Here is a 16793-nt window from a genome sequence, read left to right as displayed (position 1 = left end):
GAGGAAGGGAGAGGGATAGAGAGTCAGAAACATCAATGAGAGAGAAGCATCGATCAGCTGCCTCCTGCACACCCCCCACTGGGGATGTGCCCGCAAACAAGGTACATGCCCTTGACCGGAATCGAACCCGGGACCCTTTGGTCCGCAGGCCGACGCTCTATCCACTGAGCCAAACCAGTTGGGGCCATGTACATTTTTCTTGCTGGTATTCTGTTGCTATAGGATTAGGACATAAAAAGTCAGAGCTGTTCTCTGTGTCCTCTTAAGGAATTTTTTTTTTAATCCAGTACATTTGACTAATTCATTTTCATTAAATATTAAAAACGTCTCCTGAGTCCTAGATAAAATTCGCTGTCAATTCATTTTTAATGGTAATTCTGTATTTTTCATTTCCGTTGTAGGATTTTAAATTGTTTTCTTTCCTCAGTCAAGATTAACATGTACTAAAGTGTTTATAACAAAGTTGATGCTTTTAATTTCATCAAATTGACTAAGTAAACTCTGATTCTCATACAGAAAAATAAAAATAAATAAATGATTTGTGGCTATTTTCTTATTTATGTAACATATTTTTATTGATTTCAGAGAAAGGGAGAGGGAGAGATAGAAACATCAATGATGAGAATCATGGATTGAATGCCTCCTGCACGCCCCCTAATGGGGATCGAGCCCGCAACCCGGGCCTGTGCCCTTGACCGGGAATCGAACCCGGGACCCTTCAGTCCGCAGGCCGACGCTCTACGCACTGAGCCAAACTGGCTAGGGCAAAATTTTATTTTTTTAATGGAAAAAAAATATTAAAACCAAGGGGACTACATCCATCAAATGGAAACATTTGGGGCCAGTAAAGGTAGCCGTTCACCAAACAAAAAAATAATGCCCCGGCTGGTGTGGCTCAGTGGGTAGAGCGTCGGCCTGCGGACTGAAGGGTCCAGGGTTCGATTCCCGGTCAAGGGCACGTACTTTGGTTGCGGGCACATCCCCAGTAGGGGGCGTGCAGGAGGCGGCCGGTCCATGATTCTCTCTCATCATGGATGTTTCTGTCTCCCTTCCTCTGCAAAATCAACCAAAACGTATTAAAATATATATATTTTTTTAAAAGAATAGCATGTTTCTTCTTTCAATAATAAAGAATTTTTTTTAAATGACAAATACTAAAAAAAATTGCGTTTTCCCCGACCGGCGTGGCTCAGTGGTTGAGCGTCCACCTAGGAACCAGGATGTCCCGGGTTCGATTCCCCAGTCAAGGGCACATGCCTGGGGTTGCGGGCTCCGTCCCCAGTAGGGGGTGTGCAGGAGGCGGCCATCCATGATTCTCTCTCATCATGATGTTTCTGTCTCCCTCCCCATCTCCCTTCCTCTCTGAAATCAATAAAAATACATTTAAAAATTAAAAAAGGAGGGAATCTTTGGCACCGCCTTACAGGCTGGCCACAATGGGTGGCATTTGCTTGATTAAATGCCAGCTTTTCTTAAGACGGACAAATCCCACCCAATCCCCCGGCAGCGGGAGACCCACGAAATCTCCCGTTAAGGCGATGGCACTGCTAAGGAGATGGGAGTGAGAAGGGCGGGCACACACTCCCTCAAAGGCAGGATTTGAGGCGTGAAAATCCAGGTCGGTGCCTGGGTTCCCCCTCCCCCGGCAGAGTCTCCAAAACCAACAGAAAGCGAGAGGCCCTGGGGACCGATGAGAATCCACGGGTTTTCAAAGGAGAGAACATATGCGGACGAGGGGTCTTTACACACAAACCTAGCCCGGCAGGTGTGGCTCAGTGGTTGAGCACTGACCTGAGAACCAGGAGGTCACGGTTGGATTCCCAGTCAAGGGGACATGCTGGGGCTGGGGCTCGAGTCCCAGTCGGGGGCGTGCAGGAGGCAGCCGGTCCATGAATCTCTCTCATCATGGTTGTTCCTCTCTCTCTCTCACCTTTCTTTTCTCTGAAATCTATAATAACAGCATAATATGCTAATTAGACTGGACAGCCAAACCACCTTCAGGGCTCCTTCCAGACTAAGGGGGGAGGGGGCAAGGCATAGGCAGTTAGGGGTGATCAGGCACACAGGCAGGAGAGCAGTTAGGGGTGATCAGGCAGGTGAGTGGTTAGGGGTGATCAGGCAGGGGAGCAGTTAGGGGTATCAGGCAGGCATTGGGGTCAGAGGTGATCAGGCAGGCATAGTGGTTAGGGGCAATCAGGCAGGCAGAGTGGTTAGGGGTGATCAGGCAGGCAGAGGGGTTAGGGGCAATCAGGCAGGCAGAGGTGTTAGGGGCGATCAGGCACACAGGCAGGAGAGCAGTTAGGTGTATCAGGCAGGCTAGTGGTTAGGGGCGATCAGGCAGGCAGAGTGGTTAGGGGCGATCAGGCAGGCAGGAGAGCAGTTAGGGGCGATCAGGCAGGCAGGAGAGCAGTTAGGGGCGATCAGGCAGGCAGAGGTGGTTAGGGGCGATCAGGCAGGCAGAAGGGTTAGGGGTATCAGGCAGGCAGAGGGGTCAGAGGTGATCAGGCAGGCATAGTGGTTAGGGGCGATCAGGCAGGCAGAGTGGTTAGGGGCGATCAGGCAGGCATAGTGGTTAGGGGTGATCAGGCAGGCAGAGTGGTTAGGGGTGATCAGGCAGGCAGAGGGGTTAGGGGCGATCAGGCAGGCAGAGTGGTTAGGGGAGATCAGGCAGGCAGGCGAGTGGTTAGGGGCGATCAGGCAGGCATAGTGGTTAGGGGTGATCAGGCAGGCAGAGTGGTTAGGGGTGATCAGGCAGGCAGAGGGGTTAGGAGTGATCAGGCAGGCAGAGGGGTTAGGGGTGATCAGGTAGGCAGAAGGGTTAGGGGCGATCAGGCAGGCAGGAGAGCAGTTAGATGTATCAGGCAGGCTAGTGGTTAGGGGCGATCAGGCAGGCAGAGTGGTTAGGGGCGGATCAGGCAGGCAGAGGGGTTAGGGGTGATCAGGCAGGCAGGAGAGCAGTTAGAAGCCAGCGTTCAGGATTGTGAGAGGGCGCAGGCTGGGCTGAGGGACCCCTCGCCCCCATCCCCTCATACTAATTTCGTGAACCGAGCCTCTAGTATAAATATATTTAGAGGAAAAAAAAAACCAAAATTAACCCCAGCAAATCAGCGTTTCTAGGAAAAGCAAGAGATTCCTATTAGTTTCAAAGACGGTGACGGAGGCTCAGGTGAAAGAACTCACAACAGAGCAAGCAGCGCCGTTCATTGGAAAAGTTTATTTCACCATAAAAATGCAAACGCCCTCTCCCCACACCAAACGAACAGCCGCGTCCGAGGATGTGCGCGCCTCCCGGAGAGCCCGCGGACTATAAAAGTGGAGCGAGGCGGCGGCCTCGGGTCGGCGCGAAACGTTTCCGAGTAAAAATAATTTAGCAAAAACGGCTTCTTTAAAAAAAAAAAAAAACCACACACGCGAACCTGGACTAGAGCCCAGCTGGTGACCAACCACCTTCCCCAGCGTTTCCTGGAGCCCGCGGCCAGGGAGGGGCAGGGGCCGGCCCACAGCCTGCGAGGCCGCGCTGATCGGGCCGGGCCGGACTCGCCGCGTCCAGTGACGTCCCGGCCACAGTCACCGGCTTTTGCTGTCTCGGCCGCGGCGCTGCCCGGCGTGGACATCACGGAAACAAAAGCGAACACCAGCGGGCGAGGCTTTCTCTCCCGGCCGGAGCCCTGGCGTCCCCACGGTGACCGCTCGCCCGGCCCTGCCCGTGGGGTCAGCGTGGCGCACGGTGGCGCGGGTGGGGGTCAGGGCCGCGCTGGGAGGTCGGGCTTCTGCCTGCCCGCCCGTCCCGTGGGGTCAGCCCGTGGGGTCAGCGTGGCCACGGTGGCGCGCACCGTCCCCGCAGGCGCGGCCTGGCCAGGCGGGCGCTGTCCATCCAACAGTCTTCAGGGGACTCGGGCTGACGGTCCGGGGAGCCCACGGCCGCCTGTCGTGGGTGAAGGGGCTCCCGACGCCGCCCTCGTCCCCAGAGGCTCCTGGGACGCGGTTCCGAGGCAGCGAGAGGAGCGGGAAGCTCCGTGGGCCCCGATCTCCCGGGGCCGGACCGAGCAGGCCTCGCCCGGCATTACCTGTCCCAGGTGCTGCGGTGCCGGCCCGGGGACCGGGGGGAGCCCGAGCGGGACCTCTGGCTGCGGCGGTGGCGGCTGCGCTTCCGGCCGGAGCTGCCCCTGCGGTCGCGGCTCCGCTCGCGGTGGCCGGAGCGGTCTTTGCTGCGGGACTTGCGTGCGCGCGCGTGGGCGGGGCTGGCGCTGCGCCGGTGCGGGCTGCCGTCCTGGTGCGAGCGCTTCTTGTGGGACCGGCGCTCCTTGCGCGGCCGCCCGTCCTCCCGGCTGCCCGCGCGCCGCGACCCGCTGCGCTCCTCCCGGGGGCGCCGGTCCTCGCCGCCCGGGTCCCCGCGGGCGCGGCCCTCGCCCGCGCTGGGCTCGCGGTTGCACTTGTCCAGCTCCGACAGGGCGTCCTTGCGCGGCTCGCAGGCGGCGGGCGGGCCCTTGGGCTGCTGGTTGTTGTCGGGGATGCAGGCGAGCACCGCCGGGCACCGCTTCTCCTTCTCCGGGGAGGCGCTGTCGGGGGCGGCCGGGCGCGCGGGCGGCGGGTCCCGGCCCGGGGCGTCCTCGCCCGCGTTCCCGTTCACGCTCCGGGGCGGGGCCTCCGCCTCGGGCCGCCGCGGGCCCTCCCTCTGGGCGCCGGGGAGCAGCTGGGCGGCGGCGCTCACGCAGCCGGCGGACACGGACTGCAGGATGTCCAGCACGGGCTGCAGCAGGTCGGCGGGCGCCACGCCCAGCTCGTCGGGCGCCTGCGGGTCGTCCGCCTTCCGGCTCAGCAGGATGCTCAGCAGGCGCTGGCGCAGCTGCCGCTCCTTGCGCTGCAGGCCGAGCGCGCGCTCCTTCTCCTCCTCCACGCGCCGCAGCTCCGCCTCCTGCAGCCGCCGCCGCTCCTCCAGCTGCCGCCGCCGCAGGTCCTCCTCCCGCCGCTCCTGCTCCTGCAGCTTCGCCGCCTGCGGGGAGAGGGGCGCCTCAGCGGGGCCCGCACCCGCCCCACGCGCGGGGCGGCGCGGGGCTCGCAGACCCCCGAGGCCGGGGGTGCCGGCGCGACACCCGTCCCCGCCACACCCGGCGGTCATGCGTCCGCCGGGGCGAGCTGCACACCCCACGGCAAAGCTGCTCGGCACGGCCCCGGGCGGGCGTCTCGGGGTGGCCCAGGCCCCCCGCGCGCTCGCCGCAACCGGGAGCTGGCGACGCAGACACAGGCCGCCCAGGCCGCGGGTCGCGCCGGGCCTGGCTGGGTCCGTGTCTTCAATATTCACCATGAAATTAGGACCGAGCCGCCACAGCCTCAGCGCGCCTGCCATTGTCCTTCCCGGGGCCTTAACACTGTAATTAGACAACAGGTTAGGGGGTCGCCGTGCCAGGCGGACGGGGCGCGCGGCTGCCTGGGCTCGTCTGTGCGTCTGCGGCTGGGCCCAGCTCCGGGAGTGACGGGGCCTCCAGGAGGCGCGCGGAGGCTCTGGGCCTGAGGCTCGTACCGTCCACACGGCACCGGCACCGGCAAGACCTCCCGACCCAGCTCTGGAGGAGGGCCGGGCGGCCGGGCTCCGCGATGCGTTCCCTGGGGACCAGGCTCAGGCCTCGGCCGCCCGGGGTGCTGGCTGGGAGGGTCAGGGCGAGGCCTGGTGGCCTGACAGGCGTGGACGCTGTGCACCGGGCAGCACTGCCCGGGGGGCCGAGGGACGGCGTGTCCACTGCTCCCATCAGGGGCTCATGTGCCCCTGGGTGTGGCCGCCCCCAGGCCGCTGGCCTGCACCCCGGAGGCCGGAACGGGGAGACACGACTCAGAGCTGCCTCGGCTCCCAAGTCTGGAACCGAAGGAGGCAGGAACCCACACGCCAGGCGGGGTCACCCTCGGGGGGAGCCCGTTCCTCCTGCCGGGGCGGCCCCGCCAGGCCCGGGGAGTGTGGCACCGGCGGCGCGAGCGCCCAGAGGCGCCCCCAGGCGGACGGACCCGGCGGGTACCTTGGCGCGGCCCAGCAGCTCGGTGAGCAGCCGCAGGGACTGCAGGTTGCGCTGGGCCAGCAGCAGCCGCCGCTCCTCCAGCCGGACCTTCTCCTGCAGCTGCCGCTGCTCCTCCGCCTGCAGCTTCTCCAGCTTCTTCTGGCTGCGGCGCTGCTCCCGGTCCCGCTGCCTCTGCTCCCGGCGCCGCAGCTTCTCCTCCCGCCTGCGCTCCCGCTCCATCTCCTCCAGCTCCTTCTGCTTCCTGTGCGGACGGACGGGCGGACACGCGGGGCCGTCGGGCGGGGCCGGGCAGGCGGGCACTCGGCTCGACCAGGGGCTGCTCTAAGCAGGGGCCTGGGGTGCAGGCTCCATCCCCGGCCCCGGCCCAACCAACGGATGTCTCCCTCCCTCATCTGTCTCCCTCACACTCCCCTCCCTTCCTCTCTCCCTCAAGTCAATGGGAAAATGCCCTCGGTGGAGATTCACAAAAAACAAAAAGCCAGTGGGAACGGCAGGTGCTCATGCGATTCACCCTGTCAGCTCTTCACCCCAAATCCCTCGCAGCCCAGGGACCCTTCACCCCAAATCCTTCGCAGCCCAGGGACCCTCACCCCGAATCCCTCGCAGCCCAGGGACCCTTCACCCCGAATCCCTCGCAGCCCAGGGACCCTTCACCCCAAATCCCTCGCAGCCCAGGGACCCTTCACCCCGAATCCCTCGCAGCCAGGGACCCGGGAGGCAGCGCACGCACAGATGGGGTCCCTCAGGGACAGTCTGTCTGGCTACGTGAGACCCAAACCTGGAGCCCTGCAGAGGGAGCCACCGGCTGACAGCATGAAGGTGTCGGCTGAACAAGACACATCTGTGCAGGTGGGGGGCCCCCAACAGGGCGGGGACAGGCTCCCACCTCGAAAGGAAGGTCCCCTAAAATGCCAGAGCACTCCCAGGGCGACTCATTCCCCATCCCGGGCTCCCAGGGGGACACATTCCCCATCCCGGGCTCCCAGGGGGACTCATTCCCCATCCCGGGCTCCCAGGGGGACACATCCCCCACCCCGGGCTCCCAGGGGGACTCATTCCCCATCCCGGGCTCCCAGGGGGACTCATTCCCCATCTTGGGCTCAGAGGCTGCCTGGCACCCGGGAACCGCAGGCGGAGAGGAGGAAGGAAACCCCGCCGTGCACAGCTGCAAGGAACGTTCTGGAAGCCTTCCAGAGGGGAAATATCGAGCACACAGGACCACGCACCATAGGGTCCTGTTCCTATGAGGTTCTAGCAAACCCACAGTGACAGGAAGCCGGGGACGCTCGCTGGGGGTGGGGTGGGGGGGGGGGCGCCCTGAGTGAGGCACCAGGAGAACCCGTGTCACAGGGAAATCCTGGGAGGCTCCCTGGAGGCGGCGACTTTTGTCTGAAATAAATCCACTGCCAAAAGGCGCGGCTCCTCCACGCTTTGGGCGGAGGGAATCCCTGCCATGAGCACCCAGTGCGACCAGCACGGCCTGCGACCCCCGGGAAGGCCGGGGCCCCTGCACAGCACCCGCCTCTGAGATGATCACACGGTCGGGGGCCACGGTGACAAGACCCAGGTGCTCCAGGCGGACAGGGCACGGGGGCCCCGGGAGGTGCCATGAGGGGAACAGCTCGGGGTGAGGGCGCGGGAGCCAGACCCCCGAAGACCAGGAAGGAGCCGGGCAGAGTGGGGCGCGCCCAGGCCTCCCTTGCGCTCAGGGCCCAGGACTGGAGCCGCGGTCACCGGCCCGGAGCTCAGGGGCACCCGCCCAGGGCCTGTCCCTGCCGGGGGCGCGGGGGCGAGTGGAGTCCGAGCCACAGAGCCGGCAGTGGGCCCTCCGCACGGCCCGGGCGCCGGAGGAACGTCCGAGGCCCCGGCAGGGGGAGGCCCGGCCCCGCTCCAACCACAGGCCCAGGTCCGGCCGGAGGCCCAGCGCGGGAGCCGCAGGTGCTGCCCGTTCCCATTAACCGCAGGTCCCACACCCGTGACGCGGGCAGACGCGGGCGCCCGGGGCTCTGCTGGACAGGACAGGGCCGTCCTGGCCGGACCACAGCCCTGGGCCGGACTGAGCACCCCCTGCCCCCCTCCCCCCACCTGCGCCCCCCCCCCCCCAGTCTGCATCTGCCCCCAAGGCCCGGAGCAGCTTTCCAGACGCCGGGTCGGGTCACGCGGGAGGACAGCACTCGCGGGGTCGCGGGGTCACCGGGGACACAGCTGGGCGGCCTCCTCGCTGCAGGACGCGCCTCCTCGGGCCGAGCCCAGGGCTGACGCTCGGCCCGGGGAGCGCCCGCCTCCGCCCCCCCCACCCCCGGGCGGCACCCACCAGGGACCCACCAGGGACAGGGCGAGCGAGCAGGCTGGTCGGGAAGGACCCCCCATCCCCCCCCGCCCCCCGAGTCAGAGACAGACCCGCACACACAGGCCACAGGCTCCGCCCAACAGGCAGCGGCGGGGACGGGAGAGCCTCGCGGTGTTGACCGGTCACAGCAGCACAGCCGCCCGTGAACCGGCCGAGGAGGCCCCGCGGCTCCAGCCCTGAGGGAGCGGGCAGGTCCCCCCCGGAGCCGATTCGCCCTGAAACCGGCCTCTCCCCCCTCGGCCTCGCCCTCCTGCTGTTTCTGGCCTGAGCTCTGGGGCAGGACCAGGCGCGCACTTGGCACCGAGTCCCAGCAGCCGCGGTGTCCGAGCGCACGGACGCCCGCCTGCACGCGCACGGACGCCCGCCTGCACGCGCACGGACGCCCACCTGCACGCACAGATGCAGCCCCACCTTCACGCACACGGACGCCCGCCCGCACGCACGCACGGACGCAGCCCGCCCACCTCTCTTCCGCGCGCTGCCGCTCCTCCGCCTCCTTCTCGCGCCGCTTCTGCGCCTCCCGCTGCCGCTCCAGCTCCTGCAGCTTCTGCCGCTCCAGCTGCCGCTTCCGGATGGAGGCGTCGCTCAGGTGTTTGGTGGAATCGAAGGAGACCTGCGGGGAGCGCGCGTCAGGGGGAGACTGCGGCCCGGGCCCCGTGGGGGGGGGGGGGGGCGGCCCTGCAGGCAGGTGCACCCCCCTTCCGATCCCTGAGCGACAGGGCGCTCTCCACGCGGGGGCGCCCCACCGGGATCGAGCCGGAACCCCAGTTTCTGGCTCCAGATGAGCCCCAACCACGACACCCCCGTCCAACGGGGGAGGACGACCTTGCCCGAGACGCCGCCCTGCCTTCCCCTCGCCGGGCGTTAGGACGCCGCCCGGGCCCAGCGGGTGGCTCAGGAGTTGAGCATCGTCCAAAAGGCGGCCGGTTCGATTCCGGGTCGGGGCACAGGCCGGGGTGCGGGCTCCATGCCCAGTGGGGGGCGCGCAGGAGGCGGCTGGTCCGTGATTCTCTCTCATCAAGGATGTCTCTCTCTCTCCCCCCCTCTCCCTTCCTCTTTGAAATCAAGAAAGATTAAAAAAAAAAATTGCTCCTGTTACGAGACAATCTTCTCCTCCTGCCCCGGGGGCCCACCAGCCCGCTGACCACGCCCAGGGCCCGCCCCTCCACCCCCCAGGCCGGTGCCCACGGTTCTGGGGCGCAAGCGGCGGATTCTGCACAATTCCCAGCGGAGACTGCCCGTCTCTCTCTGCGCCTGAACCCGACACCGCGGCCCAGACCGTGCGGGGCCTGGCGCGGGGGGCCCGGGGCGCGGGGGGCCCGGCGGGAGGCCGCCCACCTTGATGTTGCAGGCCACCGCCTTGCCGTCCTCGCCCTTGAACATGAGCTTCATGCCGCGCAGCGCGCTCATGGCCTGGATGAAGCCGGCGTACTCGCTGTACTGCACGTAGGCCTCGAAGTTGAGGTGGCCCCCGAAGCTGAAGGTGTGGAAGTTGCGCCCCGTCATCTCCTCGCGGTAGGGGTCCAGCATGGGGATGTCCACGTTGCGGATCGCCCCGAACTTCTCGAACACGCGCACCAGCACGTCCTCGCTGGGCTTCTCGGCGCCCGCCTCCCGGCGCGCGAACCACTTGCAGGGCAGCCCCTCCAGGTGGATGGTGTCGGGCCGCTCGCCCGGCAGCGTCTCGTTCATGTCCTTGGCGTCGCGGAAGAAGGAGTCCCAGTCGTGGCGCGTCGGGAAGTCGATCTTGAACTCGGCGGCGCGCACCTTGAGGATGTCGGAGAAGCCGCTGAGCTTGATGGTCTTGCCGTCCAGGCGGGCCAGGAAGGCCTTGACCATGCTGCGGTTCTCCACCTCGCCCTCGAAGCGGATGAAGTCCATGGTGCTCTTGGAGATGCGCAGCGTGGAGAACTGGTGCTGCACCATGGCCTTGAGCCGCTCCATCACCTCCCAGTTGGAGATGGACTTGCCCGGCTGCTTCAGCTGCGGGAGGGCCACGCTGATGGTCATCTTGGTGATGGGCTTCAGGTAGAGGCCGTAGGCCGGGCACAGCTCCACCGCCTCCGACGTGTCGTGCACGATGGTGGCCGCGGCCATAGCCGCCCGGGGCCTGGGGCCTGAGACGGACGAGGTGGTCAGTTTTCTGTGTGTGTGTGTGTGTCTGTCTGTGTGTGTGTGTCTGTTGTGTGTGTTTTTAAATATATTTTTATTGATTGCAGACAGGAAGGGAGAGGGAGGGCGAGAGGAGCATCCATGATGAGAGAGAAGCATGGACCGGCCGCCTCCTGCACAGCCCATTAGGGGATCCAGCCTGCAACCTGGGCCTGTGCCCTTGACCGGGAATCGAACCCAGGACCCTTCAGTCCGCAGCCCATGCTCTATCCACTGAGCCACACTGGCGAGGGCCACAGCGGTCAGCGCAGGACGAGAACCAAGACCGCTTCCCCAGCGTGTCCGAGGAAGGGGTGTGGCCCTCAAGGGGCCCTCAGCGCTGAGACGGCTCTTGTCCGTGAGTCATCAGATTACAGAAAGGGACAAACAGACCTGCACTGCTACTAAAAACAGCCCCGCGTCCGCGCTGACCTGGGTGCGAGAGCCGCCTCGCTCCCCGGAAGGTGCTGGAAGCCGGCTGGAGAGGGGACTCAGCTCGGCCCCCGGCCCCTGGGAGGGTGTGGCAGGCGGCCGCCTGGCGTTGGCATCGATGAAACAGAAGTTTCCTGCTGATAAACCACCTCTCGCCCCGGCCGGTTTGGCTCAGCCGATAAGAGCGTCGGCCGGAGCCGTGGACGGGAGGGTCCCGGGTTCTATTCCCGTCAAGGGTCCAGGGTCAAAGGCATGTACCCTGGTTGCAGACTCGATGCCCAGCCCTGGTCGGGGGCCTGCGGGAGGCAACCCATCGATGTCTCTCTCTGTCTCTTCCCCTCCCTCCCACTCTCTCTAAAGATCAACAGGAAATATCCTCGGTGAGGATTAACCAAAAAAAAAAAAAAAAGCCCTGGCCGGTGTGGCTCAGTGGATAGAGCATCCGCCTGCGGACTGAAGGGTCCTGGGTTCAAATCCGGCACAGGCCCGGGTTGTGGGTTCGGTCCCCAGTAGGTAGGGGGCGTGCGGGAGGCGGCCGGTCCGTGATTCTCTCTCATCAGGGATGTGTCTCTCTTCTCCCCTGTCCCTTCTGCTCTGAAATCAATAAAAACATTTACAAACAACAAAATGCAGAAAAGAAACACACAAGCTCGCTCTGGCCCAGGTTCCGGCTGGGCCCCTCCTCCCACCCGCTGGGGGCGCCCTCCCCGCGGGTCGGAGCTCCTGGGGGTGCTGGCCCGGCCGGCAGGCGGCTTGGCACCTGCACCCGGACAGCGCGGAGGCGGGTCCCCCATCTGCCCACCCGCTCGGCCGGGACAGGTCCCCGAGGCGCCAGCCCTGGGGCGCAGGTGGAGGGCGGGGCCCACCAGGAGTTGAGCAGAATAGGGGAGCAAGTGGGGGTGCAGAGTGGGGGCTGAGGGGGCCCCATGCCTCCCCGCGGGGCTCCCCCCAGGACCTGGCGCTTGGCACCACCCTGTCTCCCAAGCAGCCCTTGGCCCTGCCCCCCGCCCCCTGGCGCCCCGGAAGCCCAGTCCCCGGGCGCCTCCCTAATGCCTATGCCCCCCCCATCGCTCCCCCCCATCGGGGCCCTGGTTCCCCCCACAACCCCCAGGACCCGCTTCTCCAGACCCGCGCGGTGTTGGCCCCGCCTCCTGCAGCAGCCGCTGCCCCGCGGTCTCCATGGCAACCCACACGCAGGACCCTCCCCCTCCCCCCGCCGGCCAGGTCAGTGCTGATCCCCCCAAACCCCCACCCCTGACCCTCCAGAACCTCCGCCTCTGCCTCCGTGACCCCCGAACCCAGGCTCCCCGACTGCCCAGGATCCCCGGGTCACCCAGGCCCCCAAGACTCTCAGAACCCCCTAAACCCCCCCTAAACCCTCAGACCCTCAGTAACCCCTGAACCCCCAGTACCCCCTGAACTCCCCAGACCCTCAGTATCCCCCAGACCCCCCTAAACGCCCCTAAACCCTCAGTACCCCCCAAACCCCCAGTACCCCTAAACCCCCCTAAACCCTCAGTACCCCCTGAACTCCCCAGACCCTCAGTATCCCCCAAACCCGCCAAACCCCCCTAAACCCTCAGTACCCCCCAAACCCCCAGTACCCCTAACCCCCCTAAACCCCCAGTACCCCTAAAACCCCCCAAACCCCCAGTATCCCCTGAACTCCCCAGACCCTCAGTATCCCCAAAACCCCCTTAAACCCCCCTAAACCCTCAGTACCCCCCAAACCCCCAGTACCCCTAAACTCCCCTTACCCTCAGTACCCCTCAAACCCCCCTAAACCCTCAGTACCCCCCAAACCCCCAGTACCCCTTAACTCCCCTTACCCTCAGTACCCCTAAACCCCCCTAAACCCTCAGTACCCCCTGAACCCCCTAAACCCTCAGTACCCCCCGAAACCCCAGACCCTCAGTAACCCTAAACCCCCCTAAACTCTCAGTACCCTGAACCCCCAGACCCTCAGTAACCCCTAAACCCTCAGTACCCTGAACCCCCAGACCCTCAGTAACCCCTAAACCCTCAGTACCCCCTGAACCCCCAGACCCTCAGTAACCCCTGAACCCCAAAACCTCTGTACCCCTTAATCCCCCATGCCCTCAGTAACCCCTAAACCCTCAGCACCCCCTTTATCTCCGACCCTCAGTCCCTGCAGCCCAAGACTCTCAGCACCCCGGCCCCCCAAGATCCTAAACACCCCCAAGCCCGCCCAGGCCCTCGGTAACCACGGCCCCCCTGACCCCGGCCCCCCCAGACCCTCAGTACCCCCTGAACCACAAGACCCTCAGGACCCGGACGCCAGTCATTCAGGCCCCGACCGCCCTCGGACCCCGGACCCCAAAGACCCAGAACCCGCGACACCCACAGCCCTCGGACCCCGGGACCCCGAGGCCCCGCCCCTTCCGGCCCCGCAGCCCCCGGCCCCGACCCGCCGCCCGGTGACACCCGACCCGCCCCCGGTGACCCCCGGCCCCGCAGCCCCCGGCCCCGACCCGCCGCCCGGTGACCCCCCGCCCCTTCCGGCCCCGCAGTCCCCAGCTCCGACCCGCCGCCCGGTGACCCCCCGCCCCTTCCGGCCCCGCTGCCCCCAGCTCCGACCCGCCGCCCGGTGACCCCCGCCCCTTCCGGCCCCGATCCGCCGCCCGGTGACCCCCGGCCCCGACCCGCCGCCCGGTGACCCCCGACCCGCCGCCCGGTGACCCCCGCCCCTTCCGGCCCCCGCAGCCCCCGGCCCCGACCCGCCGCCCGGTGACACCCGACCCGCCCCCGGTGACCCCCGGCCCCGCAGCCCCCGGCCCCGACCCGCCGCCCGGTGACCCCCCGCCCCCGGTGACCCCCGGCCCCGCAGCCCCCGGCCCCGACCCGCCGCCCGGTGACCCCCCGCCCCTTCCGGCCCCGCTGCCCCCAGCTCCGACCCGCCGCCCGGTGACCCCCGCCCCTTCCGGCCCCGATCCGCCGCCCGGTGACCCCCGGCCCCGACCCGCCGCCCGGTGACCCCCGACCCGCCGCCCGATGACCCCCGACCCGCCGCCCGGTGACCCCCGGCCCCGCAGCCCCCGGCCCCGACCCGCCGCCCGGTGACCCCCGGCCCCGCAGCCCCCGGCCCCGACCCGCCGCCCGGTGACCCCCCGCCCCCGGTGACCCCCGGCCCCGCAGCCCCCGGCCCCGACCCGCCGCCCGGTGACCCCCCGCCCCTTCCGGCCCCGCTGCCCCCAGCTCCGACCCGCCGCCCGGTGACCCCCCGCCCCTTCCGGCCCCGATCCGCCGCCCGGTGACCCCCGGCCCCGACCCGCCGCCCGGTGACCCCCCGCCCCTTCCGGCCCCGCTGCCCCCAGCTCCGACCCGCCGCCCGGTGACCCCCCGCCCCTTCCGGCCCCGATCCGCCGCCCGGTGACCCCCGGCCCCGACCCGCCGCCCGGTGACCCCCGACCCGCCGCCCGATGACCCCCGACCCGCCGCCCGGTGACCCCCGGCCCCGCCGCCCGGTGACCCCCGGCCCCGCAGCCCCCGGCCCCGACCCGCCGCCCGGTGACCCCCGGCCCCGCAGCCCCCGGCCCCGACCCGCCGCCCGGTGACCCCCCCGCCCCCGGTGACCCCCGGCCCCGCAGCCCCCGGCCCCGACCCGCCGCCCGGTGACCCCCCGCCCCTTCCGGCCCCGCTGCCCCCAGCTCCGACCCGCCGCCCGGTGACCCCCCGCCCCTTCCGGCCCCGATCCGCCGCCCGGTGACCCCCGGCCCCGACCCGCCGCCCGGTGACCCCCGACCCGACGCCCGATGACCCCCGACCCGCCGCCCGGGGACCCCCGGCCCCGCAGCCCGGTGACCCCCGCCCTTCCGGCCCCGACCCGCCGCCCGGTGACCCCCGACCCGCCGCCCGGTGACCCCCGCCCCTTCCGGCCCCGCAGCCCCCGGCCCCGACCCGCCGCCCGGTGACCCCCGCCCCGCCGCCCGGTGACCCCGCCCCGCCGCCCGGTGACCCCCGCCCTTCCGGCCCGCGGAGGAAGAGGGTGCGGCGCCTCACCGGCCCGGCGTCCGCCTGCGTCCCCCGCCGCCGCGCCCTGGTCCCCGCCGCCGCCTCCGCCGCCGCGGCCTCCCGCCCCGAGCCGCCGCCGTCCGCCGGAAGTGCCCCCGACGGGACGCCGCGGCCCGCCCCCGGTGACGCACTTCCGCTTCCGGCGCCCGGGCCGGCGGAAGCGGCCGCGCGGCGGCTCCGGGTTGCGCCTCGCGGTCCCGGCCCCGCCCCCAGAGGCGGGACTTCCGGCGAGGGCCGGGGGGTAGGGGCGGGCTGGCCCCGGCTCCGCACTGCGCGTGCGCAGATCGTGCCTCCCTCCCCTCCCCCCTCCAGCTCCCTGCGACCCGATCCACCTGCCGGCCAGGTGGGCGCGCAGCCGCGTTACGTGGCGTTTGCGCCTGAATTACTGTGATAATCACATATAAGATAGCAATGCACATTAATTACACATTATTCACTATCTAACCGTTCATTTATTATTGTACTACGTAGACATCCTAGAGAATATACCTATGCAATCGAATTATAAATATTTAATTGTAAATATTTATGAATGTATATACTACACAATACAGCTATGCCATTTAATTGTAAATATTTAATTATCAATGCTTATTACTATACACGCTAGATCATATAGCTATGCCCCTTAATTAGGACTATTTAATTATAAATATTTATTACTATACATCCTAGATCATATACCTATGCAATCGAATTATAAATATTTAATTGTGAATATTTATTAATGTATATACTACATAATACAGCTATGCCATTTAATTGTAAACATTTAATTATCAATGCTTATTACTATACACCCTAGATCATATACCTATGCCGCTTAATTAGGACTATTTAATTATAAATATTTATTACTATACATCCTAGATCATATACCTATGCCATTGAATTATAAATATTTAATTATAAATGCTTATCACTATACATCCTAGATAATACAGCTATGCCTCTTAATTAGGACTATTTAATTATAAGTATTTATTACTATACACCCTAGATCATATACCTACCTATGCAATTGAATTATAAATATTTAATTATAAACGCTTATCACTATACGTCCTAGATAGTATAGCTATGCAATTTAATTAGGAATATTTATTAATAAATGCTTATTACTATACATCCTAGATAATGTAGCTATGCCATTTAGTTATAAATATTTAATTATGGGTATTTATTACTATACATCCTAGAGAATATACCTATGCAATTTAATTAGGAATATTTAATTATGAATATTTATTACTATACATTCTACAGAATATACCTATGCAATTTAATTATAAATATTTAATTATAAATGCTTATCACTATACATCTGAGATAATACAGATATGCAATTTCATTATAAATATTTATTAATAAATGTTTATTTCTATACATCCTAGATAATATAGCGATGCAATTTAGTTAGAAATATTTAATTATGAATATTTATTACTATACATCCTAGATCATATAGCTATGCCATTTAACTAGGACTATTAATTACAAATAATTACAGGCAGCTGATCGATGTTTCTCTCTCATCGATGTTTGTAACTCTCTATCCCTCTCCCTTCCTCACCGTAAAAAAAATCAATAAAAATATATTTTAAAAATTAAAATAAAATAAAATAGTCATGTTTTGTGTATCATGGGTATTTGCATCCATGTTTACTGTGTTAAGAGAGAAGACCGTTCAGCCAGTGTGGCTCAGTGGTTGAGCATCGACCGACGAACCAGGAGGTCAGGGTTTGATTCCCGGTCAGGGCACAGGCCCGGGTTGTGGGCTCCATCCCTAGTGTGGGGTGTGCAGGAGGCAGCGAATCCAT

At 64.4% G+C, this 16793-nt stretch overlaps 1 protein-coding gene across 1 annotated transcript; it reads right to left on the bottom strand.

Annotated features, from left to right (window-relative positions):
* Positions 1-3195: 3195 nt before the first annotated feature.
* Positions 3196-15039, bottom strand: LOC308536055 (A-kinase anchor protein 17A-like). Its single transcript, XM_081115083.1, has 5 exons — positions 14962-15039; positions 9697-10475; positions 8823-8971; positions 6009-6249; positions 3196-4993 (listed from the first exon to the last, which is right to left on the bottom strand). Exons 2-5 carry the CDS (start codon positions 10453-10455, stop codon positions 4064-4066), a joined length of 2079 nt encoding a protein of 692 aa, XP_080971209.1. The 5' UTR covers positions 10456-10475; positions 14962-15039; the 3' UTR covers positions 3196-4063.
* Positions 15040-16793: the final 1754 nt, after the last annotated feature.

The sequence above is a fragment of the Myotis nattereri genome (genome assembly GCF_964212035.1).
Source record: "Myotis nattereri genome assembly, chromosome: X".
Classification (NCBI taxonomy): domain Eukaryota; kingdom Metazoa; phylum Chordata; class Mammalia; order Chiroptera; family Vespertilionidae; genus Myotis; species Myotis nattereri.
The sequence above is the reverse complement of the archived record's forward strand: the minus strand, read 5'-3'. Positions and strand labels throughout refer to the sequence as shown.